At 51.9% G+C, this 26,822-nt stretch overlaps 2 protein-coding genes and 1 long non-coding RNA gene across 9 annotated transcripts in view; 2 read left to right on the top strand and 1 right to left on the bottom strand.

Annotated features, from left to right (window-relative positions):
* The window catches only part of ATP6V0A1 (ATPase H+ transporting V0 subunit a1), a 30,674-nt gene extending 25,448 nt beyond the window's left edge, over window positions 1-5,226 (bottom strand). For 4 of the 7 annotated variants that reach the window (XM_063354596.1, XM_063354597.1, XM_063354600.1 and 1 more), the window contains exons 1-5: window positions 5,067-5,226; window positions 4,643-4,784; window positions 4,431-4,509; window positions 4,039-4,136; window positions 3,335-3,463 (exon numbers count right to left, since the gene is read on the bottom strand). In XM_063354596.1, the coding sequence (XP_063210666.1) occupies window positions 3,335-3,463; window positions 4,039-4,136; window positions 4,431-4,509; window positions 4,643-4,759 (423 nt within the window). In that variant the 5' untranslated portion in view covers window positions 4,760-4,784; window positions 5,067-5,226. The remainder of the gene's footprint in view (window positions 1-3,334; window positions 3,464-4,038; window positions 4,137-4,430; window positions 4,510-4,642; window positions 4,785-5,066) is intronic. The other 3 variants (XM_063354599.1, XM_063354601.1, XM_063354602.1) reach the window with 1 other exon arrangement.
* Window positions 5,227-9,139: 3,913 nt separating this feature from the next.
* CAVIN1 (caveolae associated protein 1) lies at window positions 9,140-26,724 on the top strand. The gene is made up of 2 exons (XM_063354317.1): window positions 9,140-9,786; window positions 24,507-26,724. The coding sequence occupies exons 1-2, from the start codon at window positions 9,367-9,369 to the stop codon at window positions 25,170-25,172; spliced, it is 1,086 nt and encodes a 361-aa protein (XP_063210387.1). The 5' UTR covers window positions 9,140-9,366; the 3' UTR covers window positions 25,173-26,724.
* On the top strand, window positions 13,488-19,805 carry LOC134524353 (uncharacterized). The gene is made up of 2 exons (XR_010073569.1): window positions 13,488-13,626; window positions 18,090-19,805. It is a non-coding gene; the product is annotated as an uncharacterized LOC134524353 (long non-coding RNA).
* Window positions 26,725-26,822: the final 98 nt, after the last annotated feature.

Below are 26,822 nucleotides of genomic sequence, written 5' to 3'. Positions count from 1 at the left end.
CTAGAAGACAAGTTTTTGCAAGGCTGACATCAAACACAGCCCAACGGCTTGTACGCCCGTACGGATGTTACAAAAGGGAGGGAGCCCTTAATTGAGTTTGGAAAGCCAGCACGGAGAACTGCTGACCCTCTCAACTTCAAGGCAACTTGTTGCAACATCAAGAACAGAATGAAAATTTTGCTTCGTACAGAACACAACCAAAAGAAGAAGGTTTGGTACCCAAAACAAAACATACAGACCAAACACACCGGTGAGGACTTGACAGCTAGATTTCAGGATGTTGAAAAACAGTAAGTTAAAATTGTAAGAGGCTTGTATTGTATTTATCAGTAACCAAGATGCTCTGTGATAATTTTTGTGAGGTGCACCACATTTTAGCATATGAAACATAAAAAAAAAAAAAAAAAAAAAAAGGATAGCACATGCAAAAACTCTGGATCCGCCTCACTTGAGAGAGTAATTCTTGTAAATGTTTAATATTACCTCTGGCCCTTTCGGGCTGTGTGCCCTTTACTCGGGACACTGTATGAATTAAAGACAAGTCCTGCTTGGAGGAGTTGAAATTACAAAACAAAGCAGCTTAGATTAAAGTTGGATTAGACCAGTTTTGCTAAACAAGAACTTTCTTACACAAGGATTATTTGTGTAACAAAACCCTATGTCCTTTAATTCATCTCTCAACTACTCTGATTCGATGATCACAGCCTTTCTAGAAAGGAAACGGCACAGCGATGTCAGCTCTGATCCTGGTGGGATAACTGAAGTTATACATACTTATAACCTTATAACCAGTGTTATAAGATTTAACAGAGAAAAAAAAAAAAAAGAGAGACTATGTGGAAATGAAAGAGCTATCCAGCTGCAATGCAGAGGAACAAGACTCTTGGAAATTTACTTGGAGTAAGTTTTCACCAGCAGCGAGCGAAATGTCATCGTTATTGTGAAGTATTTTTTTACTATGTCTGCTCATTCAGGATCGCAAAAACCCCAGGTATTTGCATGCCAGTAATCAGAATGCAGATCTTTTATTATTAAACATTTTTAAATTGCTTATTGTTCACCCAGATCAGCACCTTTAATCTCAAGGCCAGAAAACCCAGTTCCTTTTCCCCATTCTCGATCACAGTTCTGCTCTGTAACGGCTCTGGATCGCTACGCGCAACGCCATACAATTCAAGCCCCTTCCAGTTCACAAACAGAACAAAAGTCAATTTTCACAAGAACTAAAAAGGATTCATTTCACCATCTAACTTATTAACCCAGAGCCCAGACAGGAATGACAGATGCAAAACAAAGAGAAAAAAGCAGATGGGGAGAAGAGTCAGAGGAGAGAGAGACAGGGGAACTGCATGCCATTAACCATTACTTTTCCAGTCTTCTTTTACGCTCACACTCTAGGCAAAGCTTTCAGAGAAATCTCTCCAGCTCATACTGTTCTTCATAAGCAAAGACAAGAAGACTGAGAAAAGGAGCATAATCATCAACATGGTACGTTGAGACAAGAAATGGCTGTTTTGACCAGAACCATGGTAAGAAGAACAAGTGAAAACAATTTTGCCATCCTCCCCCCGCAGCGCACAGGCTCCGCAGAGCGGAGCAAACGCCAAGTGTACTTTGGAGAGCGAGCCATTTCTTGTGCAACTTATTACTATGAATAACACAATCTTAATTACAAGTTATTGAAGTCTTCAAGTGTTGAAGGTACTGTGCAAACGACAGCAGGAAGAAATGAAGTGATCGGCACTTTGGGACAACGGGATTGCACAGCCTCAAAGCCCTGGACTAGCCGGGGGCTCACACAGCTGTCTGCAGTGTGAACGGAAAGTTTTAAATTTTCAACACTTATGTTTTCATGAACTTCACACATGAGCTGTTCAGTCTGCTTTTACATACAGCAGGGCATTGTATTTGTTGTATTTTGGTTTATTATTACAGAAAACAGGTACCAAACAAGAGCAGGAACACATCTGAACTTTCTGTGGCCAGTTCGCTTAAGGCTGACGTGAGTTCCTTTTTGTGCTGACCTGACGCAGACTGTTTAGAAAATTGGGTTTGATCTTTAAATTTTGTATGATCATACTGTACTTGAAGAAAAGCAGTAGGCAGCTCTCACCAGAGAGGACCGTAATTAATAAAAAAAGCGCACAGCACTCACTGTACGCGGTTTTACTCAATACTCAGAAGAGGCGGGCAGCGGCACCTTTAGCGCAGGTAAGTAATAGCTTAGCAGATTAATGCTGTGTGTCCAAGGAGACACTTGTAAGTGAACATTCAACACTCGAAGACAAGGGTTTTTTTGTACTGAAACCAACCCCATGACCAATCAAGTGATCACACTAGTAGCAGGATCTATGTCAGCAGTGACTACGACTTGTGTTGGCACAGGAACACCCTCAATGCCTGAGCAGGCAGCATCCTGTGCCAGAAAAACAAAAACCAAACCGTTAGATAAACGGTCTGAAGCTTGCAGGAGCCCAGCTCTACTTGATCACAGCCTTTGTAAAGGCCAGAAGCCAGATCTATCAAGAACTCTTTGATCAAATCCTTGGATTAGGGGAAACAGGACGTGTACTCAGCAAAACCACTTCCTTACCATTCAAAAACACACACAGGAGCTCTCTGAGAAAACTCCCTAGACTCTGAGATACTTAAGCTTTACGCGGAAGGATTACGCCTTCTTCTGCGCAGGCTTTATATCTGTATAAATGACATCAGAGAAGCCCTTCTCAGGTCCAGTGCCCGGCCCAGCCGGGCTCCCACAAAACGTTCCAGATGTTAAACGGCAGCTTCGCTCCAGAACTGACCTCTGAAAACTTTAGGGTTCGATCAAAGGCTCAAATAAATAAATAAATAATCTATTCCTTCAGTGGACTTTGTGTTATGACCCTAATGAGTAATCTCCATATAACGCTTCAAAGGCTGAAGAGAAATTAAGCTTGATTGTCGTATCTCTGTGTCAGCGAGGCACGACTGCTTATCTGCACACGCTCCAGAGAAACGCTTACCCACTGAAGAAAGTGCTCACTGTAACACCAAGTTTTTGGTCTCTTGGTGTGCTTTTAAAACTACTAGCATCTCATTTGTTTTACACAATTTTTTGACAAACCATTTCTTAGCTAAAACAAACCCAAAACAACATCGCAAGAGGTAAATCATGGGTAGCTATGCGCACTGCATGAAAAATGGCAAATAATTTAAGAAGCTTTCTTAAACAAAGCATAAAAATGATCCTGCTGTCCGAAACAGCAACTAAAAATACATTTGAGAATAAAAATGGTAATTTGTGGGAGAAGAACCAGCTGCCCAAGTGTTAACCCGCCCCCGGTATTCTGACCTCATCAAAAAATTGCTGAGTTTTACGCAGTATAAATTTTAATTCTGTCAGCTCCAAAAAGTTTCTCTTCAGAGCTTCCTGGTTTGTGTTGATTTCCTTAAGCTCATTTTCAATTTTCTCAAAGTTTGCCTGCAAGATGGGAAAAGAAGAGGACAGAAAAAGGACTTAAAGCAATTCCATAAATAACTGCTGTTAAGTCTATTAAAACAAGAAAGTAGGCAAGATGCTTTACATTCCCACACGATTTGCGTACAATTACAGATGCGTCGCCAGTCTGCTGTGGCACACAGCTCCAGATTGTGACATTCTCTTCAGGCAACGCTGAGACTTTTCATGCTCAGCCAGTCTTTTATAAGCTGGATTTAATACGGCGTTCTTTAAATCACTAAAGCCCCTTATAAACTTTATGACGGACCCACCATGGCCCATGCAGTTCCAGTGGTTTTTGACTCTTTTAAATGGGTGAAATTTCTTTGAAATACCTTCACTTCTAACTGTATTTGGATAAACACACAAACAAAACAATGCTCGTGAATCCAGATCAACCTGATGTGAGTGATCAGAGCTCCCGTTTCAGGTGATGGCTGGGGACTATGGTTAGAGCACCTTTGCCACTAAATTCAACATGTGTCTACCAACGGAGATAATCTCCCCTGTTTCCATCTACGTTCAAGTACTACTTGAGTCTTAACACACATCATTACCTCCAAATCAATCATGTCACGTGGAAAAGGCACCTCCGGGTTTTCCCCAGTGTCCATGATGGGAATATTTGCCTTTTTAATCTCCTTCTCCACAAACCCTGGTGAGACAGCATCGTTATCGTTAACCAAAAGGATACTTCAATGTCAAACTGTCACCGTAACGCCACCCAGCCCCATCAGCAGCTGTGAATTCTTTCACCTCCTATTCCGAGAGCCTCTGATTTGGCTGAGGCAGGGAGGGGATCCCTGCTGGCTGACACACAGAGGAAGGGCGGCCTTCGCTCCTCCTCAGCACCCTGTTCTCTAGTGCTGCCGTGCAGGTTTAGCCTGTACTATTTTCCTTCTAAAAGCTACCGGAGCCAGAGCCACATCAGCCCCAGAGAGAAACGTACGGAGTTTTCGGTCCATCTCTTCGCACCTCCTGACTTCATTAACGAATTTACGCTGGAACACGTTCACGTCCGGGTTCAGCTGCAGAGAGAGAGATGGTTTCAGCCCGGCCCGGCACCCCCGAGCCCCTGGGAGCGAGCGCCGGGGGTACCAGGCCCCGCTCCACCGCAGCGGGCCGGGCCCGGGGTTGGCGCCGGGGCCGGGGGATACTCACGTCGCGGAACTGGACCTTCCCCAGCTCGCCCAGCTCGCTGACACAGCAATAGGCGGCCTCGGACTGCAGGAAGAGCTGGGCCAGGGTCATCTCCTCGCTGCGGAACAGCTCCCCCATGGTGCCGCCGGCTCCGCCGCGGGCTCTGAGGAGAAGAGCCGTCAGAATCGGGACAGGGCCGTCAGAACCGGGACAGGGCGGCAGCAGGGGCCGGCTGGGCCGCCGGGGCCTCCAGGGCCTCCCCGCCGCCACCCCCTCATAGCCCCGGTCTCGGTCTCGGTCTCGGCCCCGGCCCCGGCCCCGGCCCCCGCTGTCACCGAAGGGCGGGCGGGCGGCCCAGTGAGCCCGAGCCCGAGCCCCGGCCCCGGCCCCGGCCCCGGCCCCGGCCCCGGCCCCGGCCCCGGCCCCGGCCCCACCGCCATGTTACCTGCCGCCGCCCCACGCCGCCCGCAGCCGCCGCCGCAGCTACCACCAGCTGATCCGCTGCGGCTCCCGTCCCTGACGTCACCGCGCACGCGGGGCGGGGTCACGCGGGCGCGTCTCCTAGCGACGGCGCGCCTCGGCCTGGACCGCACCGGACGTGATGGCGGCGGCGGCGGGGCGGGATGGGGCGGGGCCGGGCCGGTCACCGAGCTCCTGGTCCCCCCTGGAGGGGCTGCTGGCGTGACGCAGGGGCTCCCGTGACGCAGGCGGTGACGTCACTGGCAGCGTGGCCGAGGCGCGAGGGCGTGTCCCGGCCCTGCTCTCCGTGAGGCGGCCGCGGGGAGCAGCGGCGGCCACAGGTACGGTCCGGGGAGCCCGGGGCGGAGGGGGCGGCCCCGGGGCCTCCCCCCGCCGAGCCCGGCCCCGCCTCGCCGCCCGCTCCCTTCCGCTGGCCCCAAGCGAGCGTTTCCGTGCTGAAATCAGTGGAAATGTGGGAAGTGAGAGAGCAAAAAACCAGCTCTTTGGGGTTAAACCCAAGTGTTGTACAAGCACCCAGCCATGGAGGCCATTCCTCCGGTACAGCCCTTCATAGCACGGCAATCCAGTGAAATACAAGAAAACCCCGCTGTGGTCAGGGGTTTCTGCACTAGGCTGTTAATGGAAACGTGGTTTGTTGGGAAGGAAGCCAAAAATCACAGCCGTTTAAGTTAAAATACAGTAAACTTCCCAGTCCTTCTACTTGCTGACCGTGTCTTTGAGTAAGTGCTTGGTCTCAATATGATTCAGAGAGGAGCTTTTGCAGTAGCAAAAATATGATTTAACCACAGCTCCCGTTTCACGCGGTTGTCTTTGCTCTGAAAGCCCCTCGTGGTGCGCAGCAAAGCGGAGGTGAGATTCCCCTTCGGGACCTGGGCGGCCGTTGGAGCAGAGTAATTACTGTGTGCTCATTAGTGGTGCTGCGACAGAGGGGCACCGGTGGGGGGGTGGGTGCTGCTCCAGCCCGGAAGAGCAAATCCCTGTCACTGCTCCTGAGAGCTCCCGTGGGACAAAGGAGCAGCTGCAGGTGTGTCAGGAGCCAAGGGCATGGCAGGGGTCAGCGTGGGGGGCTGCCGTCACGGCGAACGACACCCTGCGCCAGCAGATTCAGGCTGTGTTGGGGAGGGTGGTGGTGCTGCGGGGTGGAGATGGCAGTGGTAGGGCTGCTAACGCTCTCAGGTTTTGCTTTTATTCCGATGTTTGACGTCTCTCAGTTATGAAAGTGAGCAAGTTAGAAGGTCAGATAACATCTTAATTTGTCATTAAATTAGTTTGGTGACTGAGAAATGCATTGCACTGCCAGCGGCTGATAAAACTGAATTTTCATGGTCTGTGAGATGCATCTAACAGCACTGACAGTTGCACACATACTGCACATTTCCTCCCCGGTACTTATCCCCAGGTCCTTGCAAAACAGAGAGGACAATTTTCTTTCTTTGTCTCTGTCCAGTCCGTGTCCTCTGTACTTAAGCTACAGGTGAAGGGACAAATTTTTGTCAACTGCAGTTGGTGAAGTTTAGCAGAGTCTGTCCACTGCAAGCCCAGGCCATTCCTTATTTCTGCCAGGCCCTAAGCAGCTGTATCTTGCTATTTAAGAAGTTAGTGAGCTGCGTGGTTTCCTTTAGTCGCAGGAACTTCCACAGGCCGATGTGGAAGCAGATGCTGCACGTTGTATTCCTTTGTTGTCCTGCATATGTCCGACAAAGTTTTTCTTTGAGGCTGAAATACGCTCGTTTTTGTTTGGACTGTCTGTTCCATGTCCATACAAGGGATTCAGTAGTGGCGCTATAAAATCGCTGGGATATTGGAATGATCAGTAGTATCTAACGCATCGCGCAAACGTGGAAGAGCCAAAGATCAAACTATATCTACCGTGCAACGAGAGCAGCCAGAAACTGCTCACGCTGGAAGAGGTTGAGGTGGATTTCACTGTCCTGTGAGCTGAGGTTTGCCACCTATTGGCTTTTCCGGGTATGTCTCCACGGCAGAAAATGGCTGAAATGAAGTTAGTCCTAATATAGAAAATTACTCATCGCATTTTAGCTTGGGGTGTGATTGCTACGTGCCCAGCAAGACCTGAGCGCGGCCCTTCATACCTTCTACTGAGTATCAAGAGCAAATACAAATTCCTGTTCTCTTGTTTTATCTGATTCTATCTAGGTTGACCTACTAAGTCTGATTTTTTTTAATTATTCCCAAATGGGGAAACAAAGGCAGAGATCGCAATGAAGTCATACATGGAATAAATGGCAGATCTGCCCCGTTTGCATCCTCACCCATACATGAAAACTCACAGGAGACGTCTGTGGAAATCCACTCTGAAGCAGATATCCCCAGCGAGAAACAACCGCGGAGCCCAATGCTATCTGGCTGGAGTCAGGATTTTTTTCATGGAACTGACTCATCAGCAGCAAACACTGGAAATAAATCCTCAGGAAAAAAGGTCCCTCCAGGAAAAAACAGGGTATAGAAAAGCAACCTATTTTTACTACATGACATAATACCTATTGTGGAAGCTGCACAGCACAATTTACTGAGGCACAGCAAACCCAAATCTAGATGAATGGTGCAGTGCGGGTACAGCGGCGGTAAAAAGGGAGCTGTCACATGGTGGAGAGCACAGGGCACGGAAAGTGCTGACTGCCGTGAGCATTCATCGTTAGACAATGTTCCTGCACATCTCTTTGTGCGGCGTGGGTTTCCCAGCATTGTCCCGAGGCAGGCGGAGAGCCTGGAGAAACCCAGCGTTGTGAGCGTTCGTTTTATTTGCCAGCCTGTGGCAAATTGCAAGGGGAGGCTTGACCCCGGTGGGAGGCAGGATGTGCCGAGTATGAATTGCTTGTTGTCAAGGCTACAGGACAAGAGGGAAGCTGCAGCCTTCCCAGTCTGCCCACAGCCTTCAGCTCAGCCTGGGGGGGGCTCTCCACTGCCCAGGCCAGCAGAGGCTTCGCGGCAGCCCTGCCCGTGGGGGCTTGGTTTCCTTTGGCCGAGCCAACACCAGTGGCAGAGGGGTCTCACCCAGGGTGACTCTCAAGATCTGAATTTTTCTTCTTCCCGTTCCCGTGCTCGTTCCTGACGGGCTGTTGCAGACAGCCTTTGGTAGCACCTCCCGCCTGTCTCTAGGGCAGGACGCTGAGGATGGTTCCACAGGGCATAAACATCTGCCAACACTGTATGAGACTCTATGAATTGCTTTGTGTCAATACTGAGGTTAAAAGTGAGCAAAATAAGCGTTATTTCTTCCCTATGTTTTCCAAAGCAGTGTGTACTCTATTAAGTTCTGAAACAATTAGTTGGGGTTTTTTTTACCAATAAAGCCTTATGTAACACGATGTATTTGGGCATTGCTTACAAGTACAGTTTTGCGTGGCGTATGCTGAAGCATATCGCACGTTTGGAAGTCTAGTGGCTAGATTTGTCGGTGGATGGAGCACTGCAGAGCTGAGAGAGCTGCTTCTAGGTGGGAATGGCCAGCTGCTTCGCTGTAGGAGTGAATTGTATTTATCCTTTCTGTGTTAAATCTGTGTAGAGACACGGTGCACACTGTGTGTATCATGTGTATGTCTGTTGTGTACATTCACACACATGGGAGTGTGCATTTTTATGATCCAGAAGTTACGTCCCATAACTACTCAACCCTAATTGTTGCCTTTCTTTGAAGCTCTCGTAGTCCTGGAAATAAAACCTAAGTATTGGCAAAAGATCCGAATTTTTCAGCTGCCCTTTAACGTGTGCGGTTGTTTAAACCAGCCTTCCTTTTATGTGTACAGCTGTGCCCAGATGGGGCTGCTTTCATTCCGGCAGCTTCCCCGAGCCGTTTACTCAAGGTTTTTTATTTTTTCCTCTCATTACTTATAGTGCCTTTAGAGTTACGGTAAAGAAGAGGCGGTTGTAGTTTCAGAGCTTTGCATTCCTCGCCGAGCTGTGCCTGTGTTTGCATGCAAAGCCATCGCCTCCCCTCCAACTATTTTAATCATTTCAGAAAGGGTGGGTCGTCAGGCATTTGGCAGCGGGCTCCTTTTATATAGCTGAGGTGGAGTCAGCCAATGACCTGCAAGCCTGGAAAATTTTGCAGGGCAGTTTCACTGGCCGGCTTTGCGGAGCTGTGCCATTTGAATTTCAGCACAGACGTCCACACACTGTGCTCTCCATTTCTGGCGTCTCTCCCAGCGCAGAGTTTAGCTGAGGCTCGGGTTTAGTTTTCCCTCCTCTCTCTCCCTGCAGTGACAGCTTCTCCGGGCTCTGCTAGCCAGGACTCCCAGGCGATCATGGAGGATACTACTTTGCAAATTATCGAACCACCAACCGCCTCCGAGGCCTCTGAGGAGCAAGCGCCTGAAGAACCCATCAAATCAGACCAGATCAATGGTGTGATGGTGCTGACCCTTCTGGACAAGATCATTGGAGCAGTGGATCAGATCCAGCTGACCCAAACACAGCTGGAGGAGAGACAGCAAGAGATGGATAGCGCAGTGACCAGCATCCAGGGCGAGTTAACCAAGCTGACGAAGGCACACACCACCACCAGCAACACCGTCAACAAGATGCTGGAAAAAGTGCGCAAGGTGAGCGTCAATGTGAAAACCGTTCGGCAGAACCTGGAGAAGCAAGCTGGGCAGATAAAGAAGCTGGAGGCCAACGAAGCGGAGCTCCTGAAACGCAGAAACTTCAAAGTCATGATCTATCAGGTAAGGAGCTGTTTCACGGCGTTATGTCCTGTCAGTGGGTGTTTTCTTGCCACACTGCGTGGTCAGTCCCTTGCTCTCCCGAGCTCCCCTGACTGGTGGTCCAGGTGGGGGTGGGTCCAAAGTGGCGCGCTCATTCATGATTTAACAGTCTCTACGGGATCTAAGACAAGGTTTAATAAGAGTTGCTACATTTAACAGGAATTTTAACAAAGATGGGGAGAATGGCCCCAAGCACTCCTTGCAATGGAGCAGAAGTATCAAAATAACCAGATTTTACTGCTTAGCTAAAAAAAGAACAAGAATGCACTGGGTTCTGGAAGGCAGTATTGTAGAGCTGTCTGCCAGCGTCTTTTCTACTGAGAGGCAACATGTGTATTGCTACGGGGAGAGCAGTAATATTTCAGATTTGTGACATGCAACTGGTAACAACAAGAGTCAGTAAGCCCAGCATCAGGGTTAATCTCACTGACTAGGAGAGACAGAGACATTAAAGAAAATACAGAACAGCTCCTCGAGGTCCCTGGTACGCGGGTCTGCCTTTGCCCTTGTGCTTGTACAGATTTCCACGTTCTTTTTTCTGCAACCCGCGAGTCTTGAATCTTCTAGTTGTCTGGTTTCAATAACAACTTTGGTTTGCTTGATGTTCAACCCCTGCGCTAAACATTGATTTTTTTTTTTCCTTTAATATTAAACAAGAAGAAAGAGAGGAAAATGTTTCTGTCAGTTTTCCTGTCTGGAGTCAGTCTTCCTTAGCAGAGTGAACTCTTGCATTGGGCCATGGAAGAAGAGTGAGTGAAATAGTTAACGATTCAGTTAGAAGCCTCTGGGTTAATAATAGACAGCGTCAGGGACAAATAGAGAAGCATCCAGTGCTGATTACAGGAAGAGAGAAAACCAGAAAAAAAAAGGGAAAACACTTCTTACTACAGCATTTGGAGGGAGAGCTGATCATAATAGGCTCAGGAATCTACCCAGTGCAGGGGCCTGTGTGACTCTCTGATTCAGAGCTTAAGCATTTGTAGTTTTATCATGCCTGAAAGGCTTAAATACTCGAGCCTATTGAGATCATACGGGCAACCTAACCAGTTATATATATATATATTTATTACTGTTTGTATCAGGCTTTTGGGGGAGGATAGGTCTAACTATGGAAAAAGAAAATAGAACTCCACGCGTACTGCAGAAGCAACAGGAATTGCAAAATGAGAAGAGCGAAGGGGATTGTTTAAGCATAACATTCCTTGTGGGTTACGGAAATAGGTAGGAAGCTGGCAAGTTTCTAGATCCTTTGGAAGCATCCTCAACATTGTCAGACTGTCATTTTGTGAGCTGTTCATTTCGGTTTGCTGTTGCTTATGAATATTGAATAGAATTTCTCCTTGAATATGAAAAGGCAATCGTGCTTCTAAAGGAAATCAGGGGCGATACTCTTGCTGATGTAGTCAGGACAGAGCAGCCTCCGAGGGGATCAGTGGACAAGGGACTGGGGCAGGGATTTTGTGAATCGTGAAGATATTAGGAAAAAAAAAAAAAAAAAGAAAAAAGAATGATTTGTAATTCAGAACAATTTCCCAGCATGTGATTTGACTGGGAGGCCACAGAGCACAAGCGAGAAATTCTCCAGGTTTGTTTTATGTGAAATGGAGCTTTTTGCGCCCCCACGGAAATCCTGGCGGTTGCGCGGGGAGCCTGGGCACCCCTCGCCTCAGAGGGTGAGGATCCAGCTCTGGGGACACCGAAGGGGTGGCAGCAAGCGCGCAGGCTTGTGACGGACACTGCTCAGGCAAACGAAGGTCTCTTTTGGAGGAGAAACTCTTGATTAGCTCTTAATTTGGTGCTTAAACAAGATAAGATGCAACAACAGATAATGCTGTCCTATTTAAGAATAAAACTCTCTACAGAAAGAAGTGATATTTTTGTGTGTACATTGTAAAGGCATTTATCAAACCGAGGATGATGTTCAGCTGCTTTACTGATATTGAACAATGTTGTTTGTTGCGAGAAGCCTTGTTGATCCCCGCTGGGTTACCTGTTTACTAACATCCTTCTGTGTTTCAGTATTAATAATCACGAAATTTTTAAAAGATGTTTCAAGAGTCTATAAAACCAAAACTTTATGATGGGCTCCACCCTGGGAGTTTAAAAGAGGAAACTTCACTGTGTTTTCCTAACTCTGTCTATCATTTAAAAAAGTAACGGCAAAATAACTCTTTCCTAATTCGGTGTTTCACTTCTCAAGACCCACCACCTGTGGAGGTTTGTGTTAGATACTTTGTTGAAAATGTAATTAATTCTCCAATGGTGAGCAACATTATTACTACTTTCTAACTCAGAAAAACCTGCTTTGGGAAAGCTGTGATTAACTTTGCTGTGCAACTGCATTTGCAGTTGCTAGAGCTAAAAATGCAAAGATTTATTAGTCTTTTCTTTTAGAGAACAAGAGAGAAACTCATCTTAAGAGACATAAAGTATTACATGAACCCAGCGGTGGCTATTTTCAAGCAAGATAGCCGAGTAAAACAGTAGTCGTGCTCTATAGGGGTTTAATATTGCCTGATTCTGCGGTACGAAGAAATAAAAGGAGGTAAAGCTAAATCAGTTCTTTACTGGTTGTAGATGTTTGATCATTCTCTCAGTGTTGAATACCGAGTCTCCACCAGTTACGGAGGGACTATTTCAGGAGTGCAAATAAGACCTTTTGGCACCTTGGGAGAAGAGGTCAAACTACTCGTGGGGGTTGTATTTTGCTCGCTGTTAGATTAGGAGGAAATGAAAATCAAATTTGGTTCATGGGAAGTTTGACCTGCCGAGATGAGCGTAAAGCACATCTGCCTGCAGGGTTTCAAAATCTGGGGGAGAAAGTGCTGAACTGGAAATCACTTTCACTGGGGCCAACTAAGGGTGGGGCATTAAGCAGAATGTTTACGGGCCGTTACTCGCAGTCACACATAGATGTGGATGTGCTTTCTCACTTGCTCACTCTCTCAAATACACCTTTACCTGATTTAGCCGGGAGTTGGTAAGAGTTTTTGTATTGACTTAACGTAGGGAATTAGATCAATTCTTGAGAATAAAATTTGAAAAACCAACCCCCCTCCAAATTACCACACCTTTTCGTTTTGAAAAGGAGCTTACCAAAACCAAAGGTGCCAGACTTTTGAGGAGCTGCTGTGTAAACAGCAGTTCAGGACCCGCACTGTAAACAGGACTTGCCTTCCTGAAGAGTCTGATGTCAAGTGAGTACGTGCAGCTCCGAGCAGCCCCTGGGAACAGAGCTCCTCAGTGCCGCCTTTGTGCCACACGTCCTGGGCTCCCGTCTTTCAGAGAAATCAGGACACCAACAAATTTGGTTAGAGTGGTTGCTGATAAAAACAAATGAAAGGGAGTTCATCCCAAATCTCCTGGGTTTAGGATACGAGAATCCGGGGCTGGTTACTACAGTTCACGATTAAATAACAGATGTCCCATGCAAACAGGTACTGCTCTAAAACCAGACAGTGTGCCGCAGTCGTCTGAAGAACGGCATGTGTCAGTGCTGACATAAGCATGGCATTTTTCCTCCGAACGTTTTTCAGCAATTAAACTTAGCGCAAATGTCAAAGGCCTGATTTTCTTACAGACATCCGCATGCTTGCAGCACGCTGCGCATATATCGAATGCTGAATTTTGAAAACGAGCTGGTCCTTTATGCTGAGGCTTCTGCGGGGCCGAGCCGGAGGGAAGGCTGGCTCCTGGTGTGCGGCGTTCTCTGGTGGACAGAGCGGCCCTTGGCGGCGGTGTGCGGACGGGCTGCTCCCCACGCACAGATCCGGGGGCTCCGTGGGTTCCTCTGCTCTTCAGGTGACTCTGGGAGAAGTGGGGTTTCTCCGGGAAGGGCCGGGCGGTTACAAGAGCTGGGCAGAACAGGAGTCTCAGCCATACAATGTGTAGGGTAGGTAGGGCTGGACTAGGAAATATAAATAGCACAGCTCGGCTTTTGTGCCTTGAGGGGGCCTTATACGGACGAGAGCAACAAGATTGTCGATCATGGGGAGGAGGGATGAATTTCAAACCCACGCATTAATGCGACAGATTCCGAGGCCAGACTTGAAGTGCCTCATTTTTAGGTCTGTGCTCCTCAAAAGAGAGTGTGGAAAAGAACATGAGCTCAGGGGTCTGCTGAGAGGCACGGGGCAGGGAGAACAGGGCGTACAAAGCCACATACCGCAGCCGCCGCACCCTCTCTCCAACTCCTAAACAGCATGTCTGCTGCCCTGAGCTATGGTTTTGTTTCAAATTAATCATTCTGAAAGAAAAACCTTATGAGCCTAATGACAGCAGAGGGTTCATGAGAGTCAGCGTGATCCGCAGTCCCAAAGAACAGCCTGAGTGGGTCGCATACTTTGGATTCAGTGGAGCTTGCCCAACGGCCGGAATTAAAAAATAGATAGAAATTTCAAATAAAATTTGAATGACGGTACTGGGGCTAGGCAGGGCGCTGGGCACGCACCTTACGCTTCTCCTGCCACAGCAGCTGGCTCCATGTGCTTGGGAGCGCTCCGCGCGTGGGTCCCGCTGGGGCTGGAGCAGCGCTCTGTGCCCCATCTGGTTTTCCCAGTGGTTCACTGCAGAGATTTGCATTGCAGCAGCCAGTGGGTTTTGTAAGTATTTTCTGATAATACTTAAAAAGAAAAGGCTGCTTTCGTTTTGCTGTGAATCCACCCCAAAGCAGCTCCCTTTGTAGCCACAACATTCCTTAACCCAGGTTCAGCAGAGAATTACTGGGAGCTTCTTGCTGGTGGGTTTGTGCATCAGCAACCTGCCAAATCCCAAGAAACACCCCCTCCCATGACAGTTCTGGTGTGGTCGGTAGGGACAGAATATTCCTCTGGTGATGGATTTGCTTTTACTGTATTCTGTTCTTAAAAGAAGTACCAAAACCAAAGAGAATTCATCATTTAAAGGTCCCTTCCAACCCAGGAGATTCCGTGATTCTATGAAGCCTTCATTAGAAAACACAAAAAACCTGAATCATACAAACTGATACCCATTAATTAATTAAGAGTTGATACTGTTTGTCTCTGATCCTTTGTCTTTTTTGCTGGAACAGAGGGGTCCCAGCCCAGAAAGCCGTTGTATCTTCCCTTCTCTTCTCCTGCTTTTGGTCACAGGAGTACCAAAATTAGAGGTGAAAAAATGCCACCCCAGGGGAAGCAGAGAAATATCATTCAACTCAGTTTCTTTGGGCTGCAGTGCTGAATTCTCCATCCATTGTAAGGGACACCATGTTAACATCCTGATGTGCAAAGAATCCTTCATATTCTCCGCACATTACTGCATTATAAGATAATAATTCACAGGAGGCTGAACCTTAAAAATATTTCAGGATGTTTATAACTCTCACTTCCAGGATTTTTATTAGTGCAGATTATCAGTCTTTCTACCAAAAGACAGCTCTGGAGCATGGATTTCTCTGTTGCTGCCTGGAATGAACTGCATTAATATTTCATTGCTCAGGTATTATTTATAAGCAGTTAGCGCCAGGGCTGTTTGCGTTGCTGAAATCCTTTCAGTGTTATAGTTACATATGGAGCTGTGCAGCAGTAAATCGTCTCAGAGCAAAGGGCCAGAGGCTGCTCAGCCAGCTGGGGTACGTTAGATCGCGTGATTAATGGCTCATGAAAGTAAACCCAAAGGTAATATTCCTTCTGATCACATATTCCTCTCTCGGGCCTCTCCTGTGCCTATCAGCAGTGGATCTGAGCATCCGTCGTGTCTGTGTGATGCCGGTGGGGCCACTGCTCACGGGAGTGTAACGAAGTACAGAGTTTGCCAGCCATGCTCACGGGGCCGGATGGCTGCAGCGCTCTGGTTTCCAGTGAGATTGTGGCTTATTTTCCCGTTCTTAAGCTAGATACGAGCCCCCAGCAAAAATAAATTAACCCATCATGGACACACAGCAGGAAAAACTCTCCAAGGCTGCATGTAACCAAGTTTGCGGGTCTGGGATTAGGAACCAAAGAATTCAAGAAGCCGGTCAGTGCTCAGACCGTGCCTCTCTGGAAATCCACAGTCCCGTTACTCTCCGGGCCCCTGGGTGGGAATTTGACCGGCGGATGGTAAGAGCCGCTCAGTGTCAGAGGCCCCGCAGAGCACTGGAAGGCTGTGAGCGTGGTGGGAGAGGTGGTGCTCCTGCATACGATCTGTGTTTCCCCCATTTTATGTGAACGGGAAGGCTCTGCAGCTGGCAGGCGTCCCTCTGCGCCCTTCGGCGTTGCGCCCAAGGCTGGCACCGAGCGTGCTGCGGGTGACTCACCGCGCTGTCACCCGTCCCAGCTCCAGAGGAGGCAGGCGGTTTGTGCCGGGCGGGAGGAGTGGGCCACCACGCTCAGCCCAGCGCAGCTGCTATTCCAAAGAACGTCCTGCGTGACCTGGGCACAGACTTGGTGACACCCATGGCTCTTCCTGCATCTTCCCTGAAGCTGTTTCTTGCTACCCTGCCCCGAGCGCGATGTGCTGTCCCTGCCTAAGTAACGAGTAGAAAAATACGCATTCTCCATATAAAGCACGGCAATGACTCACGAGCTTTTTGGCAACATGCTTAGCCCTCTTTTTTTCCTGTTTGGGATAATGTCGTCCTCTTGATTCTGTAAGATCTTCTACAACTTACAAAGTACCTGAAGAATTGTGGGTCCACTGTCCAGCTGCAAGATAAGACAAAGACCAGAAACAAAGATGCTCAGTGTCAGTGAGGGAAAATCAAATATTTAGAATAAAAAAATTCAGGATGTTTAGTCTATAGCTTTATGTGAGGATGCAAATGTCAATATCAGCACAGATCTATCTGCATATCGTCTGTCAGGCAAACTCCACCTTTACTGGTTTGCTGTGCAGAAATAGCTCTGGAGTTATTAATCAGTCGAGACAGGTTTATCCGGGAGGAGCAGTTCTGAGGGTGAAGCCAGTTGTACAAACAGACCGATAGTAGGATCAAAACTTTTCTGCTGTCGGGGGGGTGGGGTGGGGGAAGCCTTTTCACTCTGCAATCTATTTACTTCTCTGTTTCCTACTGCCCTGCCTTTCTTCTGACTCACTGGGAGGCAACAGCACTTTTCCAAACGCAGCCTCCCCCTCTGCCCGCGCCGCTCCTCCCTTGCCTTTCACCATCAGGTTTGAACTGGCTCCAGTGCCTGTACCGTGCTGCTCATTCTCACCAGCTAATGAAGAAGGTACGGCCCTTTAGGATGTAGCTTCCAGGACACCTGATAGATGCACCTGATAGAAAAAAGTGCCAAGAAGATTGCACAATACACAAAATTGCAGAGGGAAGAAAGGCTTCTGCTAGTCAGGGAGGTACCACTTGAGAATGAAATAGTTTATCCCTTTAACATTTACCTAATCCCAACCTATTTTGCTTTTCGCCTTCATATTTTAGATCTTTTCCTTTGGCTCAGCAGTGCTCTTTGGTGACTTCTTACTGCGGGATTCAGTAGTCTTCTCTCTAAGGACTTGAGGCTTCTCTTTTTATGGACCTCTTGGCACTATTGGAGATAGAATCTGTCCAACCTTTGGAACGTAAGAGTCGAGGCCATGCCTATTGCATACGGAGGGGTTAACTTTATATGCCAGCTGCTGCTAGGGATGCTGAGTAGCCACCCCCTGCCCTCAGAGTGTGTTCAGCAGAGAGAGAGGGTTTGATTTTGCGGTGAACGCGTTTGCCGTGTCGCTGGGTACAGACGTCTGTAAGCTGCTGGGTATTGTCCAGTGTTGGTTTAGGGTACGGTCGTATGCAGACGAACTGGCCGATGGAGTTCTGGAATCACACCCGGCTGTTCTGATCTTTCCAGCTTGTGTCTTTGAATTAATAAACATGGGGGTTTAAAATCACTAGCTTTTCATAATCTTACACAAGCAAACTCTACTTTGGGGTACACCACGGAAATTGGAGATCTCTCCCAAACAGCTGACATCAAATCACTCAGCAGTGTGAAAAGAGAGCAGAATCCGGCCCTATGGCAGCGTTCAGTGTAAACCTGCCTGAAACCATAGAAGGGGTTCTGCATCTCCTAGGACCTGCCGTAAATTAGAGAAGGACGCTCTTCCTTCTAATAAATCTTTGCTCACTGTCTTATCTGTCAGATTTTGCTACCTGGCTTCTCCCTTTACTAAATCATCCCCCTCTGCCTTTTCTCTCTGCCTGTTCTCACGCTAACCTGGATTACTTTGTTTCTGGTGTTCCTGACCAGATTGCCATGGGGACAGGTAAGTTTTTCCATTGTGCTTCCTTTCTGCCAGCCATTGAAACGCAGTTTTCCTCGTCTTAGCCCAAGAAGATCCCGAGTGTGCGCTTTGAGTCACCAGGGACTGCCCTCTGAGCCGTCTCCAGGAGCGGTTCCCTCTGCCCAGCGCTGCGGAAGGTGCCATGGCCCAAATCAGCAGAAGACATGCGAGGAGGCGGCAGTTTAGGGCCTCAGCGGGAGGAAACCCCTGAAGATCGCTTTGAACCTCTTCTGAAACTCTGAAAGCTGCTGATTCCGAAGCCTTTTGCCTCTCCGCCTGCTTGGGGCTGCTGCAAACCTTCAGCCTGCCAGGCTGATCCTTCCGTCGGCAGAAATGCCTCCGCTTTTGACTAATCCGCTTGCTGCTTGCTGCATGCTCTGCCCTAGTTATAGTGGATGGTGGGGAGCTGGGATTTTCTCTCCGGCGTTGTGGGACTTGGCGTGCACTACTTCTGCAGTCTGGGAGGGAGGGATTGCTGTGCTGCTTGCGTGGAGGGCTAGCAGCCAGGAGCGGTTGGCTCTGTTGGCATCTGCTGTGACTAGGTAAATCCGACCTGTTTTCTGAGCCTCAGTTTCTCCTTCTGAAACACTGACTGGATAATCCCTACCTCCTCAGGCTTCTCGTAAGGTTGAGTTTATAAGTGTTTGTGAAATGGTTTGAAGTTGTTGTTTTAAATAGATAAAAGGCAGGCAGAGAACACAAACTGTGACGTAAAACTACGGTGGTCCCAGGCAGGGGCTGCAGCACCCATTTCTGTTCGGTGGCAGCCCCCAGCGCTGTTCACTGGGAGCTGCCGCCCACAGCCTGGAGCCGCTGGTGACTTTAACTGCTGTTTATCTAACGCTTATCTCGTGCCACAGGGGCTGCTGGTAACAGCACGGTGCCCTGTTAGCCTTCCTCTTATTGTGCGGCTGCTGGAGAAAATACTCTGAGCCCCCGTTGCCTGCACTGTGGGTGTGTGCAGTGCCGTCGGGTGGCAGCGGCCGTCGGTCGGGGGACAGGACTCCCCCGGAGCCGGGCGAAGGTGAGCTCAGCCCGGGAATCAGGGTCTCTGGGAGAAGCTGCCAGGGGAAATTTCTCCTTTTCAAGGAGAGAGACAAGATATTTTTTTTAAAAAGGCAGTTTTTTTGTGATACAGCAATAAAGTCTGATAGCAATTATGATCTCCACAGAAAAAGCCTGTTCCAACAAGGCGCTGGAGGAGAAAGCGCAGCGCTCCTCTTCCCTGCGCAGGGCACCCTGACATCCCTGAGCTCTGCTGGGCGGTGGGGGCTAATCAGGTGTGCTGCCGTTCCTCGGGAATGACCGAGTCCTTCCCCTGATGCTGACGGATGGTCAGGACACAACAGCATCCTCTGGGGACTGGCAGAGCAAAACAGCCATTGTGGCAACGGGAGTGCAGAACTACTTCTCTGGCAGGGCTCGATCTGACCGAGAGGGCTGTCTTCTGCCCAGATGCTTTTAACCCTCCCTCAGCGTGCCCGGCCTGCCCCGGGTGGGCAGAGGGAGGACTGGCGTGGGGCAGGAGGTGCAGCCGGCACCGCTCACCCAGCAGCGGCCAGCGTCAGCCCTTCTTGGTCATAGCAGAGCCTGGGGATGTGAGCTGGTCACGTTCTGCATGTTAACGGCTGCATGTCAACCCAACTCAACTGTTCCTGCTCTTGCAATTGCGTAAAAATAGCTGAACGAAATGAATTACAGATGTGATTAGCATGCGCATGTGAAAAATCCTCCATTAAACCTTCAAACTGGAGATCGGAGTGGCTGGGAGTTCTGGGACTCTTTTCTCCGCGCTGACACTAAGAGCCTCTTCAAGAGCAATCCAGGAGCCCTTCTCGCCTTTTGGGAACGTTCCCTGGATTTGCTGGTGATCCTGCAGTGCCTGAAGAGCTCTGCGAGGCTGGGAATGCAGCTCAGCTCTGTCTCTCATTGGCCCTTTATAGGACAGGGGAAGTGTTTACATGTGTTGTAGCAACCGGGCGGTGTGTACCCGGCCATTCGGGGCGGCCTGCGTGACTCACGGCAGGGGAACTCGGGCTGGAAAACAACGGCAGATAAAAAAGCCCACTTAGCGGAGCAAGGCAGAGGCCGCTCTGCCCCACGGATCTAACGGCTCTGAGTCGTTTGAAGCAGGAGGAATCCAGAGCAGCCCAGCACCCCGTCAGCTGGCAGCCGGCTGCCTTCGCGCTGGGTACGGGCGCCAGGGACCCCCCGGGCACCCGCAGGGTCTGCAGGAGGGAGCTTCCCAAAGTAAACCGCTTCCCGGGGAGCCCTGTGCCAAAGGGACGGCGCGGATTGTGACACGGGCTAGGGGCTGGCGCACTGTAAATGGGGAAAGGCAACGTAGAACTTGAATTGGAGCTGAAGGTTTACGTGAAGCGCATCAGATGTCGGCACGCTCAGTCCCAGCACGCACACCCGCTGCCTGTCCTTCTGCTGGGGGTAGCTCTGCTTTAAGCACGGAGCGGGGCAAGATTTTTCTGGTATAAAAATCTTCTGAGAAATCTTGTTTACTCGCTGTCTTTGTGCCAGCTGGATTCAAGCTGTCTCAGAGAACAGCACTGGTTTCTGTCTGCTGACTGGGAGCCAGGGTTTGAACACCCCAACAGGCAGGGATGCCAAGAGCCAGGATTTTGGACTCGCCCACTTCAAGGGTCAGTGTTTTCCCAGTAAAAAATATAGTTGGAATGCCTAGTGTTAAAAATGTGGCTCATCTGGATGAGTCATGAGTGAAACAAAGTGCACAGACCCTCGTGCCTTGCCCCGAGTGGGGGTTTGTGTAACAGCCACCCCTCTAGACCCGGGATGGTTCTTGGTTGTTCCAGCAAGGTCCCCTCGTCCTCCGCCACGGGCTGTGTCTGCAGGCGCGTTGTTCTGCCCATGCTGGGCAACCCCCCTCCCCCTTCCCCATGGGAGAAACACCCCCCGGCAGGGAGGAGGAGACCCCTGGGGGCGTTCGGGCAGTGCCTGGGGGCGGGTGGGGAGCTGCACACGAGGGATGCTCAGCAGCACCGTACTCGTCCCTGTTAGGCTGTGCCAGAGCTGTTGGTTGCTCTCATACCAGCTGTCCCGTGCATCAGCCCGAGCCGCAGATCCAGCAGGAATGCTCCAGGATGCAGGTGGGCAGGAAAATGACCCAGGGCACACAGCGCTGAAAATCCCCCAGCTGTCCCCCAGCTGGTTATCTGCGGCTCGGATAAGCAATCAGATTGAAGAGGAGTCAGGGGGAAAAAATGCAGGAATTATACCAGGCATAGGAAAGAGAGATGCACTATCTGGTGGCCCTGGGCCAGCCCGACAGCCCTGTGGCAGGCATGCTACCCCGTCACCCGGCCTTGCGGGGAAGGGGCCGGGTGAGGGTTGCAAAGGGTTTCCCAAGCGCAGCTGGAGAAAAGCTCTCGGAAACAGCCTCGAGGGGAGAGGCTGGGATTGTAGGCGTCCTTACGCATGGGAATAGCCGTGCTCCATCTTTCCCTCCGTGTTGGAGCAATGGCAGCGCTCCTGAAAGAGGCCTCAGCAGGGTCTCGAGTCCGTGAGCGGGGCAGCTGCCTGCGGGGACGGTGCGCGGGACAGCAGCAGAGTGGGTCTGTCCGTGAGGGCAGCCTGGGGGAGTTGGGATCAAGGAGCTGGTCTCAGGATGAGGTGACAGGGATGGCAGAGAGCCACACCGTCACCCCGACAGGGTTGTCCCAGCTGCCCCACGTACTGGGAGCTGCTGCTGGCCATGTCTTCATGGCTGTAAAGAAAGAGTTGCAGGATGCCGCTGAGGTTGGGTGGGTGTGTTGCTGGTGCAGCGCATTCAGCCACATCAGAAAATTCAGTCAGGAGATGGATTTGCTGGTGTAATACAAGGAAAGGAGGTTATTTATGTGGCAGACCTGGAGTTTTTGAGGTGGCGTTTCTTTCTGCATACGCATGTTCTGGAGCTCACAAGGGGCCGATAAGTATCTGAGTTTGCAGGATATGGCCTGCTTCCAGTGACAGTCGTGCCAGGCGAGAGGGGGATGCCTTTGTTCTGGCTCATTGTGTTGATTCGGAGGGAAGGAAGTGGATGGAGTTCCTGATGTTCTGGGCTCGGCAGGGCAGGGTCCCTGGGAGTCTCTGGGATTGCTCCAGCAGGTGTTGTTGTGGAGAACAGGATCCCTGCCTTCCCACCGATGGAGTGACCTGACCCTCTGGAGAGCGTGTGTATTGTTTTCTCCTGGAGTGGCTCATCAAATGAAGAAAACATATGTTGGCCGCTTCACCCCAGTCTCCAAAAAGTATTCGGGACCTGAGCTGTGATCCAGAGCTTTGCCCAGTGCAAAGGGATAAAACCCAGAATGAAACCCCTGCCCTGGCAGACTCAGTGTTTTGACCCTGGACGCTGCAGCCCGTGTCACCTTCCCTGAGCCCAGCGCTCTGCAGAGCTGACTTTTCATTGTTCACAAACTTTTTCCAGGTGAAGCTGTGCTAGAGTCACGTATTCAATAAGCTTATATCAGCTCTCAAGTGGTGTAAGGGAACGAAGGGCTGGGGACAGTGTAGCTGGCCGAGCCGAGCAGCCCCGTGTCTGCCCCGTCCTGTCCTGCCTCCGTCCAGGGGCTCAGGAGACGCAGCACGTGGTGACCTTGGTCAGCCGGAGCAGCAGCGCCTCGGTGCGTGGTGGGAGAGCGCTCGGGGCGCAGGGCGAACGCGCCGTCCCTTCTGGTGCTGCACAAGGGACTGGGACATCCTCTGCCATGGCAGCACCAGAGAAACCTGCGCTGCAGCGGGGCTGGTGTCAGCACGGCTCTTCGGGGCCGGGCCTCAGTGGCTGTTGTGATGGTGTGACCATCACGAGTGTCCCGGCTCGAGACATCTGCGTAGCTCGTTAGTGTTGCTGCAGTGGCTGCTGCTGTGCAAGCGTGACACGCAGAGGGTGCAGCCTTGCACGGGAGATGCCACGGCAAATTCACCCTCCCGGGACACGTGGCAGCTCCGCTCCCGGCATCCCCGAGCTGGAGGATGGCAAGTCGCTGCAGGCATTTGCCACATGCTCCAAGCACTTGGGCCTGGGGTACCCCAGGGTCTGGCACTTGATTTCCCTGGGCCCTGCTCCTGCTGGTGCGGGACTGGGATCCCCTGACCTTGCTCCGTTCAGCTCCACTCTGCCCCAGGGCTGGGAATGGTGCCCGGCCATCCTTTTCCCAAAACCTCAGCCCGGCAGCTTCAATCTCTGTGCGCCCGTCCCGCACACTGCCCTTCGGCTGCCGCTGGCTGTGTGACAGCGCTCGTCTCGGCGGCTCTGTGCCTCTCCCGCCCAGCTCCGTCGATTAAAACCACTCGGGCAATAAATTTCTGAGCCATGGGCTGCAATCGCACAGCTGTGACGCTTCGCACAGTGATGGGCTATTTCCAGCCTGTCCTGGGAACAGAGAGGTGATTCATTGCCGCAGGGACGCACGCTATGTGCTGCTCAGATGAAAACCAATCCCACTCCAGACCTGTGCCCCTCGCCTGGGCACATGCTTGTCCTCTGCCACTGGGATCAGAAACTTGGCTGAGCCGGGAGAGCGGAGAAGCTGAATGAATTCACCTCCTCTCCGAGGGGAGAGAGCGTAACCTTGCAGACCTAGCTGGGCGAGTCGGGGCCACCTTCAGATATGGGCTCGGACAAATTCCCTCAGTCCCCAGCGGAGAAATGGGAAAAACAGGGTGGCCTGCTGCATCCCAAGAGATGTCCCAGCCCCACATCTGGATCCTGCAAGGCCTTGGGAAAGTCTGAGCGCAGACCGGGGTCGGCCAGGACAGTTTGTGCGGTGGCCGGACTCCCGGCTCCAGGCTGTGCTGCCATCTGCAGCCCAGCACCGCACTGTGTCCATGGCCACTGCCGGACTGGGCCTGCCCAGGCCAGAGAGCTGGGGGCGGCCAGCGGTCTAACCAGGAGAAGACCACCTGCGGGAGGGCTGGCGGGGACGGGAAGGACCCTGTGCAGGCGCTGGGGGGCCAAGGGACACCACGTTGCCCAAGTGGGTTCCCTGCGCCCCGCCACAGCAGGATGCGGGGCCAGGAGTGAGGGCATGCGGTGGCCAGACCCGGGGATGGAGATGAAACTGGAGGGCACGGGACTGTGACAGGGGCACAGGAGGAAGGGAGAAGTCGCCAGTTTCAGGGCTGGCCCCTTCCTGCACTGCTGGAGTCACGGATGGGTTTGGAACCAGCCCAGAGTGAGCGGAGCTGGCGTACGTGAGCTTAAATACAGCAGAGCCCTAAGCTGCTGCAGGTTGAGCAGATCCTATTTACAGGAATTTATCGGGTGCACTAAGGGAGGATGAGCCCAGGCCTGCCGTCGCCTGGGTGTGTTTAGCCATGAACCCTGTGAATCGTAGCTGTGCTTCTGCTCTGCGGTGCTGCCGGGCAGGGGGGGCTGGCTCCCGAGGCTGCGTGTGTGTGTGTGTGTGTGTGTGTGTGTCTCACTGGCTCCGCTCTGTGTCTTGCAGGATGAAGTGAAGCTCCCGTCTAAACTGAGCATCAGCAAGTCTCTGAAGGAGGGCGAAAAGCTAGAGAAGGAAGGTGAGGGCGAGGAGGTGCCAGTGGGTGAGGACCATGCGGAGGAGGACCACGTCCAGCTCTCCTCGGATGAAGAGGTGGAGATTGAAGAGATTATTGAAGAGTCACGGGCAGAGCGCATCAAAAGGAGCGGCATGAAAAGAGTGGATGACTTTAAAAAGGCATTCTCAAAGGAGAAGATGGAAAAAACTAAGCTAAAGACCAAGGAAAACCTGGAGAAGACCCGCCACAACTTGGAGAAGACCCGCCACAACCTGGAGAAGAGGATGAACAAACTGGGCACCAAGATTGTGACTAACGAGAGGAGAGAGAAGATGAAGACCTCTCGGGACAAGCTGAGGAAGTCTTTCACCCCTGACCACACCATCTATGCCAGGTCCAAGACAGCCGTCTACAAAGTGCCACCCTTCACTTTCCATGTCAAGAAAATAAGAGAGGGCGAGGTGGAAGTGAAAGCTACGGAGCTGGTGGAGGTTGGCGGAGAGGAGGGAGAAAACTCGGATCTGCTGCGTGGGGAGAGCCCCGACATGCACACGCTGCTGGAGATCACGGAGGAGTCCGACGCGGTACTGGTGGACAAGAGTGACAGCGAGTAGGACAGGCTGCAGCACGGAAGGGTTGCGGACGACGGCTGAACACGTAATCATTCACATTTCGAGATCTCTCTGCCCTGGTGCCCCAGGGGAAGTGTACACAATGCATCTTTACTACCCTGCAGAGCCGACGCCAATCCCCTGCCTGCTTGGACAAGGTGTATTTTATATTTTAGTTTTAGCACACAGAAACGTTAGGAACACGGGACTGTTTTTCTTACACTGTTAAATCACCCTCGGAGAGCATTCCTGCCGCAGGCTGCGCAAGAGCCTTCCAGCACCAGACCTGAAGACGGGGACCCGGCCCAGCTGGAGAGTGCTAAAACCAAGATAACGGCTGTACACCTGGAAAGCTCAAGCGTCCTCCATAAGCAAAGACCCGGTGTCAAGAAAGCTTCCTGCCAGGCAGCCCGCCGGACCCTGGTGCCAGCCCGCGTGGCCACCCCAGCAGGCAGGAGGGCTGCCGGCGCCCTTTCGGGGGAGCAGAGGAGCTGCCATGCCCCCGGCCTGCGGGAGGGAAGAGCTGAGCGAGTCCTTTCGATGGAGCCAGCAGCGTGGCAGGCGGCTCTGCTCCTCTCTGCCCTCCCGAGGACTGGGTTACCTGGCAGTGCCTGGCACGGCTTCGGCACAGAGCCATCCTGCTGCCAGCACCGACGCCGGTGCCCGTGTACGCATCACACCCCCGGGCCCGCTGCTCCTCCCCGCTGCGCTGGGGCCATCGATGTGACCACCCTGGGGCTGCGGCAGGTGCAGTGTGGGCCACAGGCTCCTCTGCCCGGGCTACTGATCTGGCTCCTGGAGGCCTGGTGGCCATGGGAACGTGCTGGCTGGGGCGGGGAGCACGGCGGAGGTGGGGGGGTGTGCTGGGTCTGGCCTCTCCACACTGCAGGGGTGATGGCGATGGGCAGCAGGGTACCGCTCCCTGACCAGGTTCCCGGAGGGATGCGGGATGCACGGATGCCATGCCAGGCCCTGGGCTTCACAGCGGCCCTGACACCGGCCCAGCGCATCTCTCAGCCTCTCCCTCCCCAGGGCTCTTGCACGGCTCGGGCTTCGGCCACCCCCCGCGCTTTCCTCCCCGCAGCTTCACCCCCCCCAGCCCCCCGCGGGCACCACGGCGAGGGGGCACCGGGCCAGGCTCTGCCTTCCCCGGGCTCTCCCCGCGGCGGGGAGCTGCTCCCGCTGGCGTAACGAATATATAAACACGCTTTTCCTCTAAGATTTATTTTTCTTCTTATCGCCTGGTGCATCCAGCCGGTCCTGGCTCCCCTGTCCCGGCGCCGCCGCCACCAGCCCCGCGACACCGGCGGCCCCGGGGCTCCCGGCGGGGCAGAGCCCGGCTCCGCGCCCCGGACAGCGGGCACCCCCACCCCCGGAACCTCCCGCGAGCGGTTTCCACGCGGGAATTTCTCCCCGCGGAGTGACGGGGCCGGGGCGGCCGGTACCGAGGGCAGTGCGGTGCCGGGGCGGCGGGAGCCCGGACGAGCCCCCCCACCCACCCACCCGCGGCTGCGTCCCGGCGAGCGGCGCGACTAATAAAGTCTCTTTTCTAAAGCACCAGCGTGGAGCGTGTTCATGGCGGGGGGAGGAACGGGACACCCCGGGAACGGGACAGCCGGGGCTACGCGGGGCCGCCCCACGCGGGGTCGCTGC

Source organism: Chroicocephalus ridibundus, chromosome 17 (genome assembly GCF_963924245.1).
Source record: "Chroicocephalus ridibundus chromosome 17, bChrRid1.1, whole genome shotgun sequence".
NCBI classification, from domain to species: Eukaryota; Metazoa; Chordata; class Aves; order Charadriiformes; family Laridae; genus Chroicocephalus; species Chroicocephalus ridibundus.
This window is presented reverse-complemented; position numbering and strand designations above follow the sequence as displayed.

Bases quoted from the DNA above. Each gene is read 5' to 3' on its own strand.
- CAVIN1 (XM_063354317.1), top strand. From the start codon at position 9,367: ATGGAGGATACTACTTTGCAAATTATCGAACCACCAACCGCCTCCGAG. The intron at 9,787-24,506 runs GTAAGGAGCTGT...TGTGTCTTGCAG, and splicing joins TCAAAGTCATGATCTATCAG to GATGAAGTGAAGCTCCCGTC.